The sequence below is a fragment of the Peromyscus leucopus genome, chromosome 1, assembly GCF_004664715.2.
Source record: "Peromyscus leucopus breed LL Stock chromosome 1, UCI_PerLeu_2.1, whole genome shotgun sequence".
In the NCBI taxonomy this organism is placed as follows: Eukaryota; Metazoa; Chordata; class Mammalia; order Rodentia; family Cricetidae; genus Peromyscus; species Peromyscus leucopus.
Genome location: NC_051063.1, coordinates 179,962,205 through 179,986,316, shown reverse-complemented (window position 1 = coordinate 179,986,316; position 24,112 = coordinate 179,962,205). Strand labels below are relative to the sequence as shown.

At 43.6% G+C, this 24,112-nt stretch overlaps 1 protein-coding gene across 1 annotated transcript; it reads right to left on the bottom strand.

The window, feature by feature from the left end:
- Nucleotides 1–436: 436 nt before the first annotated feature.
- LOC114703885 (vomeronasal type-2 receptor 26-like) lies at nt 437–23,061 on the bottom strand. Its single transcript, XM_028884880.2, has 6 exons — nt 22,462–23,061; nt 19,528–19,819; nt 9,702–10,499; nt 7,445–7,684; nt 4,608–4,731; nt 437–2,170 (listed from the first exon to the last, which is right to left on the bottom strand). The coding sequence occupies exons 1-6, from the start codon at nt 22,668–22,670 to the stop codon at nt 1,161–1,163; spliced, it is 2,673 nt and encodes an 890-aa protein (XP_028740713.2). The 5' UTR covers nt 22,671–23,061; the 3' UTR covers nt 437–1,160.
- Between the last annotated feature and the right edge of the window lie 1,051 nt (nt 23,062–24,112).

Here is a 24,112-nt window from a genome sequence, read left to right as displayed (position 1 = left end):
CTTTGGAGGAGGAGTGAGTGCTCTGAACCATTGAGCCATATCTACAGCCCCACCAAACAAACTTCAGACCTTCAATGCCCCAGAAAGAAATATTGCACTCTTTAGTCTACATGCCTCACCTCCAATGTCCCCTCCAGAAACCTCAAGAAAACACTATTCTAATATATGTTTTTCTGGGTTTTCTTCTTCACAGAGTAAAATATTAAAATATATAATGTTCTTTATCTAGCTTCCTTAAATCAGTATAAAATTCTCAGTATTTAACCACATATTAAACAGTATTCTATTTCTTTTATATTTCTTTTTTTAAGGTTTATTACTTATATAGTGTATGTATGCCTGCATGCCAGAAGAGGGCACCAGATCTCTCTATAGATGGTTGTGAACCACCATGTGGTTTCTGGGAATTGAACTCAGGACTCAGGAAGAACAAGCAGCCAGTGCTCTTAACCTCTGAAGCATCTCTCCAGCCCTTATATTTATTTCTTATTGCCAAATAATGTCCTAGGGATGAGTAAGTCATACCAAACATTCATAAACTGGTAAATATTTCGAGTGTTTCAACTTTTAGTGCCTAAATAATGCTTCTCTGAAGATTCATTTACAGTCCTTGCAGACATGTTTTTATTTATATATACCTGTGAGTGAGATTGCTAAATCATATGGTAAGTCAGAGCAGGAACTGCAAGTAAAAGGTTCAATCCCCACACTAATGATCTCAAAACAAAAAGGAGAGATCAATGATCAGTCTGTCAATTCCTCACACTTGAGCAACACTTGAGATCATCATCACTTCTTCACCCTTTTCATAATTTACATTTATATTTTGTGTGTATGCATATAGGGGGTGCTTCCAGGAGAAAGCAGAGGTAACACAGCAACTTAGTGATGTCAACTCTCTCCTTCCAAAATATGGGTCCTCTGTATCCAACCCAAGTTGCCAAATTTAATGGTAAGTGCTTGTACCCATTGAGGCATCTTGTCAGCTCCCCTTTCTGTCTCAATTGTGATAAATTTTAGTATACATAGAGAATAGTAAATAACCATCTACATGGCCACTATCGAGTAATAGTCATGAGTGTTTTGTTTAAAATAACTCACTTTAATCTTGATATGTCTTTTAAATACCTTTTGATCCACACAAAAACAGTGTGACAAAATCACAAGAGTGGTCCAGGTGACTTCCCCGAGGAATAGGTCATAAAGATTTGTGGTGTGGATCTGGGGACACACCTTCTCTGGAGCATCTCACTCTGCCTACTCTGCTGTGCCTGGTGGCCTTGCCTTAGCCAGGCAGCAGTGTTTCTCCCTGGTTTCAGCAAGATGATGTAGCACTTGGGGATGAAGATGCCACCCAGAAGGCCAGCAGTGGAGGCCAGGATGGAGAAGATCTCTACAGCCACAGTGGACTTGCCCCGGGCACTGTGGTACAGGGGCAGGAAGGCTGTCCAGACACTGCAGAAGAGCAGCATACTGAAGGTCAGGAACTTAGTCTCATTGAAGACATCTGGCAGGCCCCTGGCCAGAAAGGCCACAGAGAAGGTACCCACTGCCAAGAAACCCAAGTAGCCCAGCACACAGAAGAAGATGGTACCAGAACCCTCCTGGCACTGGATGACAATGTGCTGGGGCTCCGAGACCATATCCCTGTCTGGGAATGGTGGGGAGGTGGCCAGCCAGACCCCACAAAGAACAACCTGCATGAAGGAAGCAATGAGAACCACTGAGGTGGAAGCCCCAGGGCTCAGGCATACCCGGATCCTGTCCCCTGGCCTGGTGACCCTGAAGGCCAGGACCACTGTGAGAGTCTTGGCCAGAACAGAGGACACAGCCACCGTGAACACCACAGCAAAGGTGGTCTGACGGAGGAGGCATGTTGAAACACTGGGTCGCCCAAGGAACAGCAAGGCACACAGGGCACAGAGGCAAAGAGAGAGCAGGAGTAAGTAGCTGAGACTTCTGTTGTTCGCCCTGACCACAGGGCTGTCTCTGTGCTTCAGGAACACTCCCAGAACCAAGACAGCCAGACCAGCCAGGAAGAGTGCCACCAAAGCCAGCATGAATCCCAGAGGTTCCTCAAAGGCCAGGAAGGTCTCTGTCCTGGGCAGGCAATGGTCTCTCATGTGGCTCGAGTACTGCTCCTTGGGGCACAGAAGACAGCTCTTCATGTCTATGGGAGACACACAGACAACATTTCTGCAACACTAAATGAACTACACCAGCTCTGAAGGAAGGTGTCCCAAGCACTAACTGCTCTTACAGCCTTTCCATCAAGTCATGTATTTATGATTTATTCCTAGTGACCAGGGCCGGAATGGCTGATATTAGAGGCAGAGACACAAAGGAAAAACCTGCACAGTCTGTATCTGTTTTATGTGAGGAGTTTGGTTTTGTCTTTAAACAGTGTCTCATGTAACTCAGGCTGGTCTTGAACTTGTTGAGTTACAGAGGATGACCTTCAACTCCTAAGCCTCCTTCCACATTCCCTCAAGTGCTGTGATTATAGGCCTGTACCACTATACTAATTTGTGTGAGTTTGTGTATGTGCAGGTTTGAATGTGCATACATGTATGTAAGTGGATACACATACTTGTCAAGACCAGACATTATCATCAGATATTATTGCTCAACCACTTCCCCTTCCTTATTTTTCTAATCAAACTTATTTGTTTATTGTTTGTGTGTATGTTTGCATGGGCTCAGACATGCCAAGGTGTGCAAGTGGAGGTCAGTACAACTGTCAGGAATTTGGAGCTCACCTTCTTCCATGTGGGTCCCAGGCACTGAATTTACACTTTCAGGGTTGACAGTGAATACTTTAACTGATGAACCATTTCACCAGACTCTGAAGCTTATTATTTTATAATTCCTTATTTTATTTTACTTGTAGACTCTTTTGTCTATACCTATGCATGGAAATCATGTGCCTGCCTGGTGCCTTGCAGAACTCAGAAGATGGCATCAGTTCCCCTGAATTTGGAGGTACAGATGGTTGTGAACCACCGTGGGGGTGTTCCTACCTGTTGAGGCACCTCCTCAGCCCCCTTTTCACCTTAGGTTTTAAGACAAGATCTCTCACTGAACCTAGACATCACTGAGTTAACTATACTGGCAGACCAAAATCCCCAAAGTCCCTCCTGTCTCTGCCTCCTGAGTGCTGAGATTAGAGGAATGTGCCACCATATCTGGTCTCTTATGTGAGTTTTTAATGGTTCATTTCTTTCCAAGAGTATCAGCAACTGATCATATTAACAAATGTTTTAGCCTTAGCTGTGCCCACAAATTTCATTTGTTGAAGTCCTGTCCCTAAGCACCTCAAAATGGGATATATTTTGTCATGAGTAAACTGGAGATAATGTAATAAAGTTTAAATGAGGTCACCAGGGTAGACTCTTATTCCAACAGGGCTGCTATCCTAATAAGAAAGGGGAGTTGTGGCTGGGGCTGGCAGCGCATGACTTTAATCTCAGCACTTGAGAAGCAGAGGCCAGTAGATTTCTATCAGTTTGGGGGCAGACTGGTCAACATGAGGAGTTAAAAATCAGCCAGAGCTGCATGATGATACAGTGTTTATAAACCAGACAAGCCAAAAAAAAGCAAGACATATACACACACAAATAAGACAAAATGAGAACACACACTGAGGAGATGATTCTGCCAGGGCAGGAGTGAGGCCACATACAGAACCAACCCTAAAGTCAACTTGCTTTTTATTTCCAGCTTTCAGAATGGTAAAGGAATATGTTCTGAAGCTCAAACAGTATAGGATGTGGTGGTCTGCTGCCATTCAACTTCTAGAATGAATCCCACTAATACAGAGGAGGAAAGAAATCACAAAAGAACATCCACTATGCAATTCCACTTATAAGAGGTTTCAAAAGCCAGTGAAATTCATCAGCATCAGCAAAAGCCACGGTTCTGATTACAGAACCATTAGAAGCTTGTCTAAGTAGCATATGCCATCTTTCTTGATCAGGGGCAAAGTATGTACAGTTTGCTAGAGGAGAATTCATTATGCACTCCAATTATGATCGATACATTTGTCTGTCTCAATAAAGCATTTACTTGAGAACAACTATAAGTCTAAAATTCTGGCTGGTGTTCCACAGGAAAGCAAAGACTGTAATACTGACATATCCCTCAGTGGATGGGTGTGGAGGTTTGACTAAGAATAGCCTACACACAGTCTCATATATTTGAATGTTTGGTTTCTAGTTGGTGGACTGTTGGGATGTATTGATAGGTGTGGCATTGTTGGATGAGGGGTGTCTATGGGGGGGGTGGCCTTTGAAAGTTCAAACTACCATACCAGGCCCACCCTCCACCTCTGAGCCTTCCTGGTACCTGTAGATCAGAAGGTAAGATCTCAGCTACTGCTGAAGCACCATGGCTGCCTGCCTCATGCCATGCTTCCTGCCGTGATGGTCATGGACTTACCCTTTGATACTGTAAGGAAGCCCCCAGTTGAATGCTTTTTTTTTAGAAGCTGCCTTGGTCATGGTGTCTCTTCACAGCAGTGGAACAGGAACAAAGACAATGGACAAATACAGGAGGCTCACAGTGCCCTCTTGACCCACTCCCCAGATTCTAGCTCCACAGGCCCTTACCTCTTTGGTCTGCAAACTGTCCCTCAGGGCAGGGACTGCAATCAAAACAGCAGTGTGGGGCTCCCAGCCTGGGCACTTGGCTGAACCCTGGAAGGCAGCTTTCACTGCAGACAGAGGTGGGAACCTAGTAACAGTGAGCATAGTGTCACCAGGGACTCTCCAGGAATACAGATGCTTGCCTCAGCCTGAGAACCAGAACAGAACAGTTTCCTCACAGCCCACTAGATGAGATGAATTTCAGGAAACCTGTCTATCCTATCAGATGCCAGATTGGAGAGGTACCTTTGAATGAAATAGAGGAAGGGCTACATCTGACCTGCATCACTAAGGGATTCAAAAACATAGCTAAATATTGTGATGTGTTTTCTTTCCCAGTCTCTGGGGCTCCTACATCAACAATTGAATGCATGGGGGCAGGAGAGAAGGCTCAGTGGTTCAGAGTACAGGCTGCTCTTCCAGAGGAGCAGGGTTCAGTTCCCAGCATCCATATAGCAGCTCACACTGTAACTCCAGTTCCAGAGGTTCCAATGCCCTTTTACAGCCTCCCCAGGCACCAGCATGCACATACTACATAAATATACATGCTAGAAAACATGCAAAATAAAACTTGAAGTAGCATTGTGTCGGCAGACATTATAGAAGTGCTGCCATGCAGTGTTGTCAAGTCGGCCTGCTCAACTCCATTGCTCAGAAAAGAGGATTTTGCTTTTTTCCATATTTTTAACTCTTTCTTTCTTTTAGATACTCTCCATATCATGGACATGCTTCCTTGATGCTCTTGGCTTTCTATTTCTTTCACTGAAGCTTCCAGCAGCCTTGTGGCTGACTGCTGGCCTCCATGCCTAACTCAGAAGACATGGCTATCTCTCTTCCTTTTCTCCATCTCCCTCTGTGAAGTTATTGAGATTTACAGTTTGACTGCCCTGATGTATTTCACTTAAAAATCTAATAAAGTATCAACCAGATTCAATAAGAGAAAAATTACAGGTACTGACTCCCTCAACACACACACACACACACACACACACACACACACACACACACACACACACATATTTTCACACCACACTTAATCATCCTCTCCTTTACCTTGGACCTGCCAAGGATGACTCAGTTTTTCTTAACAGAACTCAACCTCCAGGCAAGGATTATGAAGATGGAAGTGTGGCATGCTGACATCGCTGCCACAACAGAAGACAGCAGAAAACCCTCCCATGATCAAGGCCATTGAAAGGTTCTTCAAAGAAGTCCTTGGAACACATAGCATGTGTCTTTAATGCTTGAGGAATCTAAGAAAGGGAATCTCATTCTCATGTGGAAAGCCTTAAGGCCACCAGGACAATGTTAGATAAAGTTGTGTAGGAGGGGACTCTTTCTTCACTGGCACAGGACGGGGATCTGGGGCATTTCTATGCACCACACTCCACACATAGACATTTCTATCTCAACACTGCTTCTAATTGTGTTAATAAATGTCAGTGTTTGAATCTCAAATATTTCCCAAAGTCTCATGAGTTGGAACACAAGTTACTAGATGGTAGGTTGTTGAAGATTGATTGGATCTTGACACCTCTGACCTAATGAATGGATTCTTTCTTCAATGGACTCATAACTTGATGATTTATTGTAGATGGCGGAAATGGAAGTAGGACCTAAATGGCAGAAGTGGGTCACAGAGAGTATACACTGGTAAGATGTAACTTGTTTACCTATCTAATCTATCTAGTTCCCCACCTTCCTACTTTCTGGCACCCATGAAGTGAGCAACCTCTTCCACCACACATGCCTGCTGCCATGCATGATATACTGCCTCAACCACACACACCCAAAGCAAAGGATACATCTGAACTTGGAGCTCTCAAACCAGGAGGCAATAAGTACCTTTCCTCTCTTTGAACTGTTTATCAGGTATTGCTCATAGTGGGGGGAAGAAGCTAACACAGCAGATAAACTAAATGTCTGTTGAGTCACATCCCAGACAGACCATGGGAAAGTGTTTAACTTAGTGGGTCAGTATCGTTCACCTCTCAGATCAGGTCCCAAACACAGACAATGAAAATACTCCCAAGTGAGTACCAGCTGAAGATTCTCATTCTATTAGTGAGTCTAGTATGTTCTTTCCTTCCTCCATGTTTATGTGTGTGTATGGTTCCACTTGTACATCCATGTGGGATTATGCTCATACATGGACAAGTACATGTGGAGGCCCAAGGTTAATGTTGGGAATCATCCTCAACTGCGTTTTCACTATGCTCATTGAAGCAGAGGCTCAAAGTAAAACCCAGGGTTTACTGATATGGTTAGTCTTACTAGCCTGTTAGCGTTATGCATCTCTTTGTCTCCACCTTCCAAGACTGAAATTACAGGTGGGCCACACTGCCCACTCATCATGTACAAGTGTTCTGGAGATCCAAAGTCTGGTTCTTGTACTTGCATACAAAACACTTTAACCACTGAGCCATCTCCTGATCCCAGCTTTTATATTTTCATTTTTGATTGTGAATCAAGTACATCCAGAGAAAGATCTCTTAGTAGGTGAACAGCATAGCCAGCTATCCCTGATTGGCCCAATCTAGGGCTACATCTACTTCATGCACAAATGGAGATGAGGAGTCCTGGACTTGGATTTTCCCTGTGATTTTTTTTTTTTTTTTTTTTTTTTGGTTTTTCGAGACAGGGTTTCTCTGTGTAGCTTTGCGCCTTTCCTGGGACTCACTTGGTAGCCCAGGCTGGCCTCGAACTCACAGAGATCTGCCTGCCTCTGCCTCCCAAGTGCTGAGATTAAAGGCGTGCGCCACCACCGCCCGGCTTTCCCTGTGATTTTAACAGACTCGGACAAGAGTTATCTCTGCATTCGGGCAACTCACATGAAGATCCTCCATCAAATGGACCATCATTTTGCTCCCCGGAGAGACTTGAGGGTCTATCATGCCTACGTGGACCAAAGGGAATACACCCTCAGGGGTCTTCTGCCCTTGGAAAATGTCAAATTTTGTTACCAAATCTCCATTGGCATCAAACATAATATCGCTTCCATCAGGAGTCTTGAAGTGCACCTTCCTAAGAGTATGAAGCAGCTGAAAACAGAAGGGAGACATTGTACTTTGGTAAGAACCAGTCAGGTGTTTTATCCAAATTACCACATGCCAATGGTCTCTTAAGTGATTGAGTGCCACTTCATCCAAAGACTGGGCCCATTAGGCATAACAGGGATCAAGAACCTGTGATAATTTCAAACTAACAAAAACATTCTAGCTTTAATAAATAATAATTCATAATAATTAATCTAGATAATTTTAAACCTGATACTCTGTGTGTGTGCGTGTGCATGTGTACATGTGCAACAGCCTTAAAATTCAACCCAAAAACATGACAATGTGGTTCCTGATCCAGGGTCTCATTTGGCTGTGCACTACTGTCCTCAGTCTTCCCATCACAGTCAATAGACTCCAAATCCTAGCAGGACTTCCACAGACTTCCCCAGCCCACCTAGACTACCCATTCACTCCAAACAGTCTCCCATTATTCATCAGTCCCGCCCATGTTGCTCTTCTATTTGTCTTCATTCTAGGGTCTTGACACATGATGTCCCTGTCATCTGCAATGCTAGCACTTCTAGCCATGGTGAGACTTCTCATCCTCTTGTCTGGAACTCACATACTTTCACACAGAGAGAACTCTTCCAGCCTTTCCCTTCCCTCCTTTACTCACTCCTCACTCCTTCATCTACTTTACATCTTCATAAAATATACACAGATATCTCAACACATATTTTAATTTTGTGACATGATCTCGCATTGTAGTGCAGGTTGGCCTTGACTTTAGGATTCTATGGCCCCAACCTGCCCAAATGACAGGCATGACCAACAAAGTCTGGCCTCTTGTAATTTTTAATCTGTCATTCTCAGACAAAAAGTCAACTTCCATTACTGTCTATCTAGTTACAACCACAGGAACCTTCACCAGGCACACAGTAGAAACTCAGGTCATTTGAGTGAAAGTGGTGAAAATGTACCTGTTCCCTGTCCACCACTGATCATCTCATCATGAAACAATTTGTTTACAGAGGGGCCCCTTACAGATCTGGGCATATGCTACCTTGAATGGATTTGAGAAGATTAGATAGATAGATAGATAGATAGATAGATAGATAGATAGATAGATGATAGATAGATAGATAGATAGATAGATAGATAGATAGATGGGTGGGTGGGTGGATGCATGGATGGATGGATGCATGGATGGATGGATGGATGGATGGATGGATGGATGGACAGACAGACTTGTGCCAAGAATACCAAAATGCACTATATATGTATATGAATTCATCACTAATATTTTAAAACACAATAATAAGTAAGGACTTGGGAGATGGCTTCATGATTAAAGCACTGGTCATAAATGCTTGAGAATCAGACTTCAAATCCCCAGAACCCATGTAAATGTCAGGTGGATATGACAGCCAGTCTCTACTTACATCCTCAGAAGGTAGAGACAGGAGATGCCCAGAACAAGCTGGCTAGCAAGACTACACACATCAACAAGTTCTGGGATTGAGTGAAAAAACCTGCCCCAAAGCAAAATAGAAGAGGACTGAAAGATGATTCATCATCCTCAGATCTTCCCACATGTTGCATACATGAGTGTGCTCCCCATCACATGTGTCTCCATGCCCACACTTATGTGTCCACATACATGTACCATATACCAAAAAATGAAAAATAAATAAATGGCATTGGATGTCTCTTTGGAATTCTGATTTTGAAGCATGCCTATACTAAAAGTCATCCACTGTTTACCAAAGCTTAAAATTGTGACACTAAAAAAAACCTGTTTACTCTTATGTGAAATATTAATTTTACTAGGCATCCTGAATTTGCTAAGTTAGGCAAGCCACATGGACAGAACTCATCTGAGATCACACACCTAGCATGGAATCCTTGTCCACTGTTCCTTCTAAGATTCCTCTCAGTTGCAAGTATAAGGCATCCTTGCTGAAGCATGCAGTCAGCTTCACTTCCATAGCTTAGTTGGAACCAATGTCCTCTTCCCCAAACATAGCTGAATCACCCACTCCACACATGCCTCTCTCACCTGCCAGGGCTGGAAGTGCTGAGAGTCTGTAACTTTCCCATGCTGGTGCCCATGGGTTATCATGTCTTGCAGGGCATGAGCAATGCTGTAGACAGCTGTGTAAGCAGCATCAATTTTACTCACTTCTGGGGAAGGATGCTGCTTGTTTTTCAGACTCTCATTCCCTGAGCACAACTGGATAGCATCTGTCACTGTGCTGCTCTGGTGGGGCCATGTACAATCAAAGGTGAACTCCCAGAACTTCTTTATAAACATGTCTTCTGGGGTCTGGCTGGGCCGCAGATGAGCAAGGAACTCAGGGAAGCCAATTGCCCTGCTGCTGTGATACAGAAGACCAAATGTGCTGTGCAATACCTGGGAAATGCCTGGAATGGTCAGGGCGAGTGCCATGTGCAGAGTGTCCTTGCTGACCCAGACTTGGCCTGAGACAGGGACATCCAGTAAGCCATACAGGATGAGCTGGAAATTAGAATTGCTTAGGAAAACCAGAACAACCCTGGCTGTGGATTTTTGCATCTTCTGGACAATCTCTTTAATTTTCCCCAGGGACTCATGGGAAGGAACATGGAAAGTGAACTCAATGCACACACCAGCTGTGCTCAGCTCGTGAATGGCCAGAGAGCTGGCCTGCTGCCCATATTCATCATCATGTGCCAGAATGATCACCCAGGACCACTGAAAGTGAATTATCAGCTGGGTCACTGCAAGGGAGGATGTGAGGTCACTAGTCAGGGTCCGCAGGAAAGATGGGAATTGGATCTTGTCACTGAGGATGGGTAGTGAGGATGAATAACTGACCTGTCAAGGAAGAGCCAGGATAGAAGAATGGATGAGATATGGTCTTAAGCATGGGCTGATGATCTGGTTTAAATGTGGGAAGGAGAGGGATAGAGACATGGCTCAGCAGTTTAGAGCCCTTGTTGTTCTTGCACAGGACCTAAGTTCAATTCCCAACACCCACATCAAATGGCTTACATCTACCTGTAGCTCCAACTCAAGGAAATCTGATACCCTCTTCAGGCTTCCTCCTACACAGACATATTCAAATACACATAAATGTATATTTAAATATAAAACATGAAGAATTCTCATGAAAGGACTGATTCCTCTTGTTCCCATCCCCAACTATCCCCAGTCCACCTGAAAAATCTATTCCATATCCTCTTCCCAGGGAGATCCGTACATCCCCCGTTGAGCCCTCCTTGTTGCTTAGCTTCTCTGGGTCTGTGGATTGTAGCATGATTATCCTTTACCTAACAGCTAATAACCACTTTTGAGTACAGACCATGTTTGTCTTTGTGGGTCTGGGTTACCTCACTCAGAAATATTTTTTTCCAGTTTCACCCATTTGCCTGCAAATTTCATGATGTCATTTTTTTTCAACAACTGAGTAATACTCCATTGTGTAATGTACCACATTTTCTACATCTATTCTTCAGTTGTTGGACATCTACATTGTTTCCAGTCTCTGACTATTGCAAATAATGCTGCTATGAATATAGTTGAATAAGTATACTTGTGGTACAATGGGGCATCCTTTGGGTATATGCCCATGAGGGTTATAGCTGGGACTTGAGGAGATCGATTCACAATTTTGTGAGAAACTGCCATATTGATTTCCAAAATGGTTATACAAGTTTACACTCCCACCAGCAGTGGTGGGGTATTCCCCTTGTTCCACATCCTCACCAGCATGAGCTGTCACTTTGTTATTGAGCTTAGCCATTCTGACAGGTGTAAGACAGAATCTCAAAATAGTTTTGATTCGCATTTCTTGATGAGTAAGGTTGTTGAACATTTCTTTAAGTGTTTCTCAGCCATTTAAGGTTCCTCTGTTGAGAATATTCTGTTTCAATCTCTACCCCATTTTTAATTGTGTCTTTATATATTTTGGATATTAAGCCTCACTTGGATGCGGGGTTGGTGAAAATATTTTCCCATTCTGCAGTCTGCCAATTTTTCTATTGATAGTGTCCTTTGTCTTACAGAAGCTTCTCAGTTTCATGGGGTCCCATTTACAGATAGTTGTTCTTAGTGCCTATGCTATTGGTGTTCTGTTCAGGAGGCTGTCTCCTGTGCCAAGACTATGCATTCAAGACTATTCCCCTCTTTCTCTTCTACTAGGTTCAGTGTATTTCGTTTTTATGTTGAGGTCTTTAATCCACTTGTACTTGAGGGTTTTTTGTTTGGTTTGGTTTGGTTTGGTTTGGTTTGGTTTGGGGGTTTTGTTTTTGTTTTGTTGTTGTTGTTGTTGTTGTTTTGATTTTTCAAGACAGGGTTTCTCTGTGTAGTTTTGTTGCCTATCCTGGATCTAGCTCTGTAGACCAGGCTGACCTTGAACTCACTGAGATTCGCCTGACTCTGCCTCCCGAGTGCTGGGATTAAAGGTGTGTACCACTGACACCCAGCTTGTTCTTGAGTTTTGTGCAGCGTAATAGATATGGATCAATTTGCATTCTTCTACATGCTAACATCCAGTTACACCAGCACAGTTTGTTGAAGATGGGTTCTTTTTACCATTGTATATTTCTGGTTTCTTTATCAAAAATCAGGTGTCCATAGGTGTGTAGAATTACATCTATATCTTCAATTAGATTCCATTTTTTGTGTTTGTTTGTTTTTTTATGAGACAGGGTTTCTCTGTGTAGCTTTGCACCTTTCCTGGAACTCGCTTTGTAGACAAGATTCCATTAATTAACCTGTCTGGTTTTATGCCATGAGGTTATTATTACTATAGCTCTGTAGTACGGCTTGAAATCAGAGGTGCTGATACCTCCTGATGTTCTTTTACTTAACAGGATTGTTTTAAGCATCCTGAGTTTTTTGTTTTTCCTAGCAAAGTCTCCTAGTAACGGGGGATACAGAGCCCAAACTGGCTATCTTCTATAACCAAGCAAAGCTCTTGGCAATGGGACTGGGACATCAACCTAGTCATAAAACCTTCAACGTATACTCTACACTGCCTGCAAGACGTGCTGGGGCAATGGTAGCACAGAACTTGTTGGAGTGGCCAACCCATGACTGGTCCTTCTTGTGGCCCACACTGAGGGAGAGAGTCACATTGCCTGGATGGCCAGGAACCAGAGGCAGAACAGCCCAGAGACCCAGGACAGAATCAAACACAACTGGCCAAAAAAAAGCCAATGAAATGATCCTAATGATATTCTGCTATAGTCATATAGCAGTGCCTAGCCCAATTGTCATCAAACGGGTGTTATCTAGCAACTGATAGCAGCTTATGCAGAGACCCACAGCCACACACTAGTCAGAGCAAGGCAAACCCAGCAAAAGAGGAGGAAGAAAGATTGTAGGAGCCAGAGGGGTCAAGAGCACCATGAGAACAACAGGCCATTGAATCAACTAAGCAGGGCTCATAGGAGCTACAGAGACTGAAGCAACACATATAGACCCTGTATGGGTCTGAGATAGCTTCTCTGCATATACCTTACAGTTGTATAGCTTGATGTGCTTGTGGGATTCCCAACAATGAGAGTGGAGGTGTCTCTGACTTTTGCCTATACTTGGGAACCTTTTCCTACCTACTACATTACCTCATCCAGCCATGACATGAAGGTTTGTGCCCAATCTTATTATATCATGTTAGGCCATGTTCACTGAATATCCCTGGGAAGATATCTGCTCTTTCTTTTTTTAAAAGGGAAACAAAGGAGGAGTTGATCTCAGGGAGGTGGGAGGTGCGGGGAGACTGGGAGGAGTGAAGGGAGAGGGAGCTACAGTCAGGATATAACGTATGGGAGAAAAATAAAAGTTAAAAGGGGGGGATAGCAGGCCCAGAAAGACAAACATGATACTCACTCATAAGTGGACCTTAACTGTAAAGTAAAAGACTCCTCCCAGTCTCCCCGCACCTCCCACCTCCCTGAGATCAACTCATCCTTTGTTTCCCTAAAAAAAAGAAAGAGCAGATATCCTCCCAGGGATATTCAATGAACATGGCCTAACATGATATAATAAGACTGGGCACAAACCTTCATGTCATGGCTGGATGAGGTAATGTAGTAGGTAGGAAAAGGTTCCCAATGCTACAATCCACAGACCCAGAGATGCTGGGTAACAAGGAGAGCCCAAGGTAAGATGCATGGATCTCCGTGATAAGGGGAAATAGAGGAGATCTCCTAGAGGGACTGGAGATGGGTTGGCTTGGAAACTTGAGGGGTCGGGTTGCAAGGAGGGTAGAGGGACAGTGCTGAGAGAGATGACATGGAAATGGGGGCCTTATGGAGTCCAGTAGAAGCCTGAGGCAAGGGAAACTTGCATGACTCTATAAGGTGGCCCCAGCTAAGACTCCTGGCAGCAGTGGATGCATAGCCTGAACTGACCATCCCCTGTGATTAGATTGGTGACTACCCCAGTTGTCATCTGAGAGCCTTCATCCAGTGACTGACGGAGGCAGATTCAGAGACCACAGCCAAACACTGGGATGGGGAGTCCTGTTGAGGAGAGGGAAGAGGGACTGTAGGAAAGAGGGGGTCAGAAACATTGCAGGGGAAACCCACAGAAACCACAAGCCTGGCTCATGGGAACTCACAAAGTCTGAAAGAACCAATAACCAGGGAGCCTGCATGGGACCCAACTAGGCCCTCTGCATATATGTGACAATTGTGTAGTTTGGTCTATATGCAGGACTCCTGGCAATGGGAGCAGAGGGAGCAAGTGCTTTGACTGGCTCTTGGAAACCTATTCCTCATGCTGGATTGCCTGGCTGAGCCTGAATACAGGGAGAGGCTCTTGGTCTTAAGGCATCTTGATATGCCATGCTTTGCTGAAGCCCATGGGAGGCCTGCCCCTTTCTGACTGATTACAAAGGAGGGGTGGATTGAAGGGACAGAGGAGAGAAGAGAAGAGGGAGGAGGGGAAGAGGAAGAAGAGATGGCTGCAGTCAGAATGTAAAAATAATTAATTAATTAATTAATTAATTAATTAATTAATTAATTAATTTTTAAAAACCTTCCAGTGCCAGGAATGAGCTACATCTTGCTGAGTATTTGGCCAAAGAGGTCCCATAGAATCTCCTAAACATCATAGACTATTCCTAAGGCCATTGGTTATTCTCCACAACCTGATGGTAAGGCTCTATTGCTGAACATACTGCTTACTTATGTCATCAAACACTGGAGAAATCAAGCTGGAGCCCACCTAGAAGCTTCACTCCCTACTGACTAGCGTTTGTGGCTCTGCAAAGTACTCCACATTACTGGAGGTGAAAGTAATCAACAATACCACCCAGCTACAAACCCGGTGTCCAACAACAGCAACCTGCCTGTAAGATGTACTGGTGCAATAGTGGCAAGAAGGTTAGGGAAGTAACCAACTACTTTTTTTATTGGATTTGAGGCCCATTCCATGAGATAGAATCCAACCTGACATTAAAGTGGCCAAGAACTTGAGACTAGATAAGTCATAGGACCTGGGAGAAAATCTACTATTATTATTCTGCTAAAGAAACATGGCAATACAATGACTCCTAATGACATATTGCTACACTCACAGATCAGTGCCTTGCTCAAACCTCATTAGAGAAGCATCTTCTTTCATGGTAATTAACAGAGATCCACAACTGAACGATATGCAGAGAGTGAGAGTCTGGAGTACTCAGTCATAAATGGGATGTCTTCATCAAGTCCCTCCCCTCAAGGCTCAGGGATCCATGTGGAAGAAGAGGTGGAAAGATTATAAAAGCAGAAGTGATGAATGACTCCCAGGATGCAGCATCTTCCAGACACAACAGACCTGATACACATATGAACTCAGAGACTGTGACAGCAGGCATAGGATCTCAATAGGCTCAAACCAGACAAAGTCCCAGCTCTGAGCAAGGAGGTGGAAATCAAAGTCCCACTGCTAACCAAGAAACTATTTGCAATTGATACCTACTGGGAAAGGGATTTTAGCTTTCTAAAATGGCATCTCACGGGGTATAACAACTACACTGCAACATAGAACCCATGCCTAGAAGTAGTTAACAATGCAAAACAGGCTTCAGGTTTGCTTGTTTGTTTTTTTGTTTTGTGGGGGAATTTTGGTTCATTTTTATTTTCTGGGTTTTGTCATTAATTTTTGTTTGTGTTTTCATTGTTTTTGAGAGGGAGAAGGGGAGAGGGAAGGGGTAAGAGAGAGGGACAGAGTGAAAGACTGAGATAGAGGGAGGGAGAGAAAGAGAGTGACAGAGAGAAAGAGTATGCATCATGAAGTTGGGTGGGTAGGGAAGTGAGAAGGTCTGGGAGTAATTGGGAGAGGGGAAAGAATATGATTAAAACATATTTTATGGAATTTTTTAAATAAAAGGAGAATGGCCTAGTTTAAAAAAAATGGGGGTTGATAGGTGGCCCCACACCTATGAAAAGGTTCATACACTTGCACACACACACAGAATAATACACTCTTGGAAATATATACACAAACATTAAATATGCCAGAATTTCAAAAAAAAACAAATAATCCTGACTTACAGCAGGGCATGGTGAAATACACCTGTAATGTAGCACTAGGGAGGCTGAGGCATGAGAATGGTATCTGCAATTTCAAGGCCAGCCTGTTCTACATAGTGAGTTCTAAGCCAGCTAGGTCTTCAGGGTAAGAATCTGTGTCTCAAGAAACAAAATTACAAACTTTACAGAAACCTCAAGTTCAGAAGCACTTTAGTGAGAATCTACCCAAAAGTGGTGATAGATAAGTCCTTGGATACAGTTTTATGGATTACACCATTCAGTTTCAAGGGACAGGGGAAAGCCCATCACAAAAAAAATAAAAATTAACAAATGTGAGACATCAAAAGAGACTGGAATTTACTCAAATTTAGAGACTTCATAGCAAAAAGCAAATGGATTTAAATCAGAATCTTCATACAATACTTATGTTAATGTGGTGTGAATATTCATATACATTTGTATATATACATGTGTATATATACATTTGTGTGTGGATATATACATGTGTGTATGTGTGTGTATATATATTATGTATTTTACACACACACACACACACACACACACACACACACATATATATATATATATATATATATACATATATGTATGTATGTTGAGAAGGGGGTCTCAACTAGCCAAGGCTAGCCTCAATCTCACTATATAGCTAAGGATAACATGGCACACTGGATCCTCCTGTTCCACCTCCTGACTGCTATATTACAGGAACACTACAGTTTAGAACCAGGGCCTTGTGTGTGCTAGGCAAGTGCTCTAGCAACAGAGCCACATCCCAGTTCTTGAAGTGACTATTATGGTTTGAATCTGAGATGTTACCAGAAGGTTCACATGTGGGGACTTGGTTTCCAGTAGATGGGCTTCTAGGAAGTGACTGGATCCTGAGGGCTCTGACCTGATCAATGGTTAGTCCTTTAATGGAGTCACAGTGGTGGCATTTTATAGACCCCATGGAAAGTAGGTGGGAGGATCCAGATCTCTGGGGCTGTGTCCAGGTGGATGTCTGTGTCTCCCACACCCTATGTCTCTGCTTCCTGACCACTGGGTTGTCTGTCCCACTACACACTTCTGCCATGAAGCTCTGGATTACCACAGGCCCACAAACAATGGCATCAGACCACAAAAGTGTGAAACTTCAGAAACTAAGCCAGAATAAATCTTTCCTCTGTTAAGCTGTTTCTCTCAGGTATGTCTGTCACAGCAAGGGAAAGCTAATTAACATTTTAGTGGTTGATTAAATAGTTCAACAGAATTGCCATTTGACCCAGCAATTTTATCTACATTCCTATGATAACCAAAATTATATGGATATTAAAAAAAAACCTATACTCAAATATTCATAGAAACAGCACACATGAGGGCCCCAAAGAGGAACCAGATCTAGTAGTGATTGCTCATTGGTGTGAGAGAAATACCTGACAAGAAGCAACTTTAGTGAGGAAGCTTTAGGCTCATGGTTTGAAAAAGTACAATCCATGTGGCCGTGTACACACAGCAGCAGATGGCACCATGGAGGTAGATATGGACCTGGGAATCCTCATTCTTTGTGGAACAGGAAGTAGGGAACATACAGAAAGGGGGACCATATTTAACCCTAAGGCCCATCTCCACTGGCCAAGCTCCTAAAGGTTGCATAACCTTCTAAAACAAGCCCACGGCCAGGGGAGCGGAGGAGTTAAGTCTTCAAACACATGAGTGTATTTCATAATCGAAGGTACACGAACTGATAAATGGATAAGCAAAACATGGTCTTTGCATACAAAGGATTATAAGTGTTGATAAGGAGTGAAATGCATGCTGGCACACGCTACAACATGAATGAGCCTTGAAGGCATGCTCAGTGAAAGAGGCCAGTCTGGATATACACACACAGTGGGAGTCCAGAAAAGCCAAATCCACAGAGACAGAAAGTAGATTAGAGGTTGCTTCAGAGTAGGAATCATGGGATGTGGTAGCCAGGAAGATGAAAACATTCTCAAATCAACTGTGGTAATCATGCTTAGATAAAAATCACTGAATCGTTCACCTTAAATGGAGAAATTATCCTCAAGTTTCCTCTTAAAACTACAAACTGAAGAGATGATTGTCAGATGCGGTCTCCATTGTGGGAATGACACTGATGGCTGGGCTACAGGGAACATCCAGGGGGTAGATGGGAGCAAGTGGCATGAGCCCAATCGCCTAGACTCAAATCCCAGCTCTCGTACCTACAGCTGGGCAAGCTTTACTGATAAGTTGTTTAGGGTGGAGTTTTTTGCTTTTGTTCCTTTGTTTGTTTTTGGTTTGGGGGGTTTTGTGTGAGTGTGAGAGAGCTGGAAAAATGTCTCCTCAGGTTAAGGTGTTTGCCACCAAGCCTGGAAACCTAAGCTTAATACCCGGAACCTACATGGTAGAAGAAGAGAAGAAAAGTTGTTTTCAGACCTCCACATGGGTACTGTGGCTCGTGCGCGCGCACACACACACACACACACACACACACACACACACACACACACACACAAATAATAATAATAATAATAATAATAATAATAATAATAATAATAATAATAATAACTAATAAGCTGGAGAGATGGCTCAGTGGTTAACAGTATTGTTGCTCTTTCAGAGGACCTGGGTCCAATTCCCAGCACCCTCATGGCAGTCTGTAACTCAACTTCAAGGGAATCCAGTGCCCTCTTCTGACTTCCATGGGCACCAGGCACACATGTACATACATTTATACATGAAGGCAAAATACTAATACACATTAAAAAGATAAGTAAATCTTTGTCTTAGTTAGGGTTTCTATTGCTGTGAAGAGACACCATGACCACGGCAACTCCTATAAAGGAAAATATTTTACTGGGTGGCTCACACCTTCATAGGTTTAGTCCATAATCATCATGCCAGGACATGGCAGAATGTAGGCATATATGTTGCTGGAATAGGAGTTGAGAATTCTGCATCTTAATCTACATGCAACCGAAAGTGCACTGTCCACACTAGCAGTAACTTGAACATAGAAGACGTCAAAGCCCACCTCCACAGTGACACACTTCCTCCAACAAGGCCACACCTACTCCAACAGAGCTACATCTTAACAGTGGCATTCTGTTTGGCAGCCATTTTCTTTCAAACCACTAAAATGTTTAAAATATATATATTTAATAGAAAATAATGCAGTTTCCTCCTCAATGCAGGAGGATGATAGTTCTCTCTAAACTCTACACATGGAGAAGAACCATGTTGGGCATGGAGAATATTTGCAGGGAGACTGGCTCCACAGTAGAGCTGCTCACTACTGTAACCATCACCATCGTTTTCACTATCATCATTAAGGGATTGCACAACATTCAGGAAGGAAGAAGGCTTGAGCAACTCACCTGGGGAAATTTGTACAGTCCCAGAAGTCTGGCCATGGAGACAGACAGGGATGACCTCGTGTCCCCAACTAAGGCAGCCTGAGGAGAGCCATGCTGGCATGTGTAGTTGGGGATGGGCTCCTCCTGCCTCGTGAGAAAGCTCATTGTCTCATGGAGGGCTCCATGCACTGAGTCCCCAGAGTTTCGAATAGAGAAGCCCAGGGTCGCATTGGGTAACAAGTAAGCACTCCTATTAATCTCCTCGATGGCAAAGACGAAACTCTGGGCCACCCGGTAGCCCCAGTTGGAAACTCTGAGGGAAAGAGAAGCCCACATTCATCATTCATGATGAGGTAAATGGAACAAGAATAAACAGTGACTCAAGGGATACATGTAAAACCTACATCTCCACAACACACAGATGTGCAGAGAAACACAGTTTAGAGTACATAAAGGGAAGCCAGAGAGAATGAGGAGACAGTAATCAGAGGGGCAGTTTCAGAAGACAGGAGGGATAAGTGAAGATGTATTAATAAGCTGGGTCCTGACCCTTAGGAGGCACTCAGGAGGTAGAGGCAGGTGGATCTTTGTGAGTTGGAGACCAGCATGGATTACATAGCCAGACCCAGGAACCAGAACTACATAAAAGACCCTGTCTCAAGGAAACAAAGAAAAAAATCTATTGCATAGTACGGTTGGTTACAATTTCTAGTAACTAACATCTATTTCAGAATTCCTGAAAGTAAAAGCCAAAAGTTGGGGAGAAGAAATGTGAAATGCTTGTTCAGAACATGATTCAGACATTGCAGACATGATAAGGCAGCTGCAGGTGTCTGCACTAGGCCTGTACAATGCTTTGTGTACATGTGTGTATGTGATGTGTCTGTAGACCCACACATGGAAGTCATGGAACAAATTAGTGAGTCAATTCTCTCCTTCCAACTTTATGTGGGTTCCAGGAAAGAATCAAATTCAGGTTCTCCATCAGGCTTGCATGCTGAGTGCTTTACCCCATGAGCCATCTGACTGGCCCCTCTTCATCTTATTTTTTGAGACAGGTTATCTCACTGAACCTGGACCTCATCCATTCAGATAAGCTGGCCGGCCATCGACCTTTAGGGATCTGCCTGTCTCACTCTTCCTAACTAGGGTTACAGATGTTCAACATGCTAGGCTTTCCCCTGGGTGCTGGGAATCATCAGGTCTTCATGCTCACACAGCAGACACTTCACCAACTCAGGCATTTTCCCACCTCTAAAACCTTTACTTTCAGATTCTCCAGTCTCCGACTCCCATGTTAGATTTTAAACATTCACATCACCAAAAAATAAGTATACAAAGTGATGGGTTTGCTGGTGAACTTGATTAATCATTCTATAATGTATACATTTATTAAAATACAGCTTTGGACACAATGCATACATACAATTATCACTCATTGGCTTAAAAAATAATATGGGCCAGGCGGTGTTAGTGTATGCCTTTAATCCTAGCACTTGGGAGGCAGAGGCAGGTGGATCTCTGTGAGTTCGAGGCCAGCCTGGTCTACAGAGTGAGATCCAGGAAAGGCGCAAAGCTACACAGAGAAACCCTGTCTCGAAAAAAGCTACACAGAGAAACCCTGTCTCGAAAAACCAAATAAATAAATAAATAAAAATAATATGAGATCCAGGTATAGTGGCACACACTTTTGATTTCAGGACTCGGGTTTGGGAGACAGGGAGATAGTGAGTTTACAATAGCCATGTCTACAGAGCAAGACCCTGTGTCAAAAAAAAAAAAAAAAAAAAAAAAAGCAAGCCAGTCGGGTGGCTCATACCTATAATCCCATGTTTGGGGCTAGCCTGAACTACACAAGGAGTTCCAGGCCAGTTGGAGCACAAAGAGATATTGTCTCAAAAAACTTGTCATTTAAAGTGATTTTAAATGTGAAAACACAGAAGTGAAAATCTCTTGCATTTGTAGCTGAATACAAAATGATTGTAGTTAGTTTACAAAATACTCTTAACTGATTTTTGACTAAAGTCTCATTCTGTACCCCAATCTTGCTTGAAACTATCAATGTTCTTGCCTCAGCTTCCTGAGTGCTAGGAGTACAGTCATAATACTCAGCCAATTAAAAAGAAATAAAGTTAAATACAAACATTTAAAAAACAACCAAAAAGGCTATTGGAACTACTACATGCAACAGTATGTTGGCAAGGCTTCAAAAAAAAATGGGCAAAGGGGAGGTGTTTATGGCTCAATTCATAAGTTTGATCTGCAGCACCTCATAAACTGAGTGTGGTGTTACACTCCTATAATCCCAAGCACCCAGCAAATGGAGGCAGGAGGATCAGAAATTCAGGGTCATCTGTGACTATCTAGTGAATTGGAGGCTATGTGAGACTCTTAGTGAAAATACAAGCTAAAAGAATACAGTACCTGGTGGTGGTGATACACACCTATAATCCCAGCACTCCAGAGGCAGAGGCAGGTGGATCTCCCAGGTTGAGGCCAGCCATGTCTACAGAGAGAGTTCCAAGACAGCCAGGGCTATGCAGAGAAACCCTGTCTCAAAAAACCAAAATAAATGGAGAGGAATACAGTAGAGAGGAATCATGGGGTTGATAAGTGATGAAAATGTATTATTTACACATGAATTCATTCACCAAACACACCTACCTAGACACTATTTTAAGAACCAAGGATATACAAAAGAATCAAGAATCCCAGCCTGGCCTGTGGAGCACATACATTACAGCCAGTACATAAGCTACTTCAGTCTGATATAAACAAGAAAGACAGACAGAAGTGATGTAAAAGGAGAGCACCAGAGCTACTCCATGTATACACAGAGAAAGGGGGTGGCCATCTATCTCAGATTATGAGAATCAACCCTTATCAAAGACTTCACACAAGCTTATAAAGCTGCTTCTGGATTTCAGAGAATCCTATCCCACATCCAGCACTTACCCTGAAGCCACAAGTCCAGATGGTGGGGCAGTGAAGTCAGACAGGTTACCATTAGAGAAACGAAAGATGGAGAAGCTGCCCCCCACTATTATATCTCCAGGACGATCAAAGTGAGGCCTCTGCCTTGGTAACAGCCAGGCTCTTGGTACAGAAAAGGCAGACCCAGAGAGACAGCCAAAGAGAACAGGAAGGAGAGTACACAGCCACATGCCTGCTGGGGGCCAGACAGCCAGTGACAGGACAGCCCCACATGGGGCAGTGGCTAGCAGTGAAGGGGGCTTTTATCTGGGAGACTGCCCTTGATCAAGGACCAGGCTAAGACCACACTGGGAGCTCTAGGCTTGCAGGCTGTGGGGAGAATATTGATCGGGAGGTGGTGAAGGTGGGTGGCCACTAAATCCCAGAGCCATTAAAAGTTTTATCCCCTTCTCCTGAGGCTTCGTGGCTTCTCTGCATCCAAGGTCACAGCTCTGGGCATCATCTGCAGACTACAGGAAGGGCAACAACAGGTCTGACTGTCTCCTGGGGGACTTGCAAGCCCAGAAGCAGTTGTTCCCGTGGTGTTCAGGGCATTGTTTTGGAGAGACCCCAGGTAGGTACAAAAAGCAAATAGCCCATGACCCCCTTGAGCCTCACTGGCAGCATCTGGAGACAGATGTTCCCAAAGCTTTACCAGGCCCTGGGCTAGTCCTCTTGCCCTGAGCAACCAAGTAGAGGGTCTCAGACAGGATGGAGCCTCTTCAGCCCCAGAGGGCAGCCCTTTATGAGATGGTATGTCTCTGTGGTCAGGGTGATGGGTCCATGCTGCAGAAGGAAGCTGAGTTGTGAGCAGCTCTCCAGAATGGAAAAAGTTCAGCAGCTCTCTGTGCCTGAAGGAGGGTGTGCAACATTCCCGGTCAGCAAGGTCAAGGTCATTTAAATTAAAACCATGGTGGGTTAGTGTCCTGGGGAGGTGGGAACATATATCTACTTACCCACACAGAGCACTAATGACAGATCAAAGACATTCAAGTACAGTTTGGAAACAGTACATTTATTGACTTTACTTATAGAAGCATGGGTAACTCTTGACCAGCTGCACTACTGAAAACCCCACCTAAACATGGATGATAGCTCATGAAAACTGCATCCCTGAGCTCTTTTCCTCAACCTGAAGGTACCACCATAGAAGAGTTTCCTGTTGCCCTGCCAACTGCTTATTGTTTATATCAGCTTGTGGAGGAGCCTTATGAATCATAACTTTTTGAACTTCTTGAGTCATAAGTGCGGGACTTCCTGCAGCTTTTAAATTGGCTTCCTGAGTTTTATGATTCTCCCTCTGTCCTCCAGGAGAGAATGCTTTACTTCAGAGGATACAGCTACACAACAGAGAGCTACCTGTTTAGACCCAATAAGAAAACTTTTTTTTTTTTTAATAAAAATGAGTCTCGGTAGGGATGTGAAGAAGAGATGCCTCCACAGAGAGTGATTGCCATGCAAGCATGAGGGTCTGAATGCAGATCCCAAGTAAATGCTGTATGGGTGTGGTGGCCCACCTGTAACTCCAGCCGCAGAGGGAGGCAGGAGATCCCCAGAGCAAGCTGGCATGTAAGACTTGCCATATCAGTGAACTCTGGGTTTGATTGAGAGCCTATCTTGATGACTAGAAAGG

Coding starts and splice junctions, on each gene's coding strand:
- LOC114703885 (XM_028884880.2), bottom strand. CDS start 22,670: ATGTGGCTGTGTACTCTCCTTCCTGTTCTCTTTGGCTGTCTCTCTGGG. Junction 19,820..22,461: donor TCTGGACTTGTGGCTTCAGG/GTAAGTGCTGGA, acceptor TCTTTCCCTCAG/AGTTTCCAACTGGGGCTACC. Junction 4,732..7,444: donor CGAATGCAGAGATAACTCTT/GTCCGAGTCTGT, acceptor CACTGTTACTAG/GTTCCCACCTCTGTCTGCAG.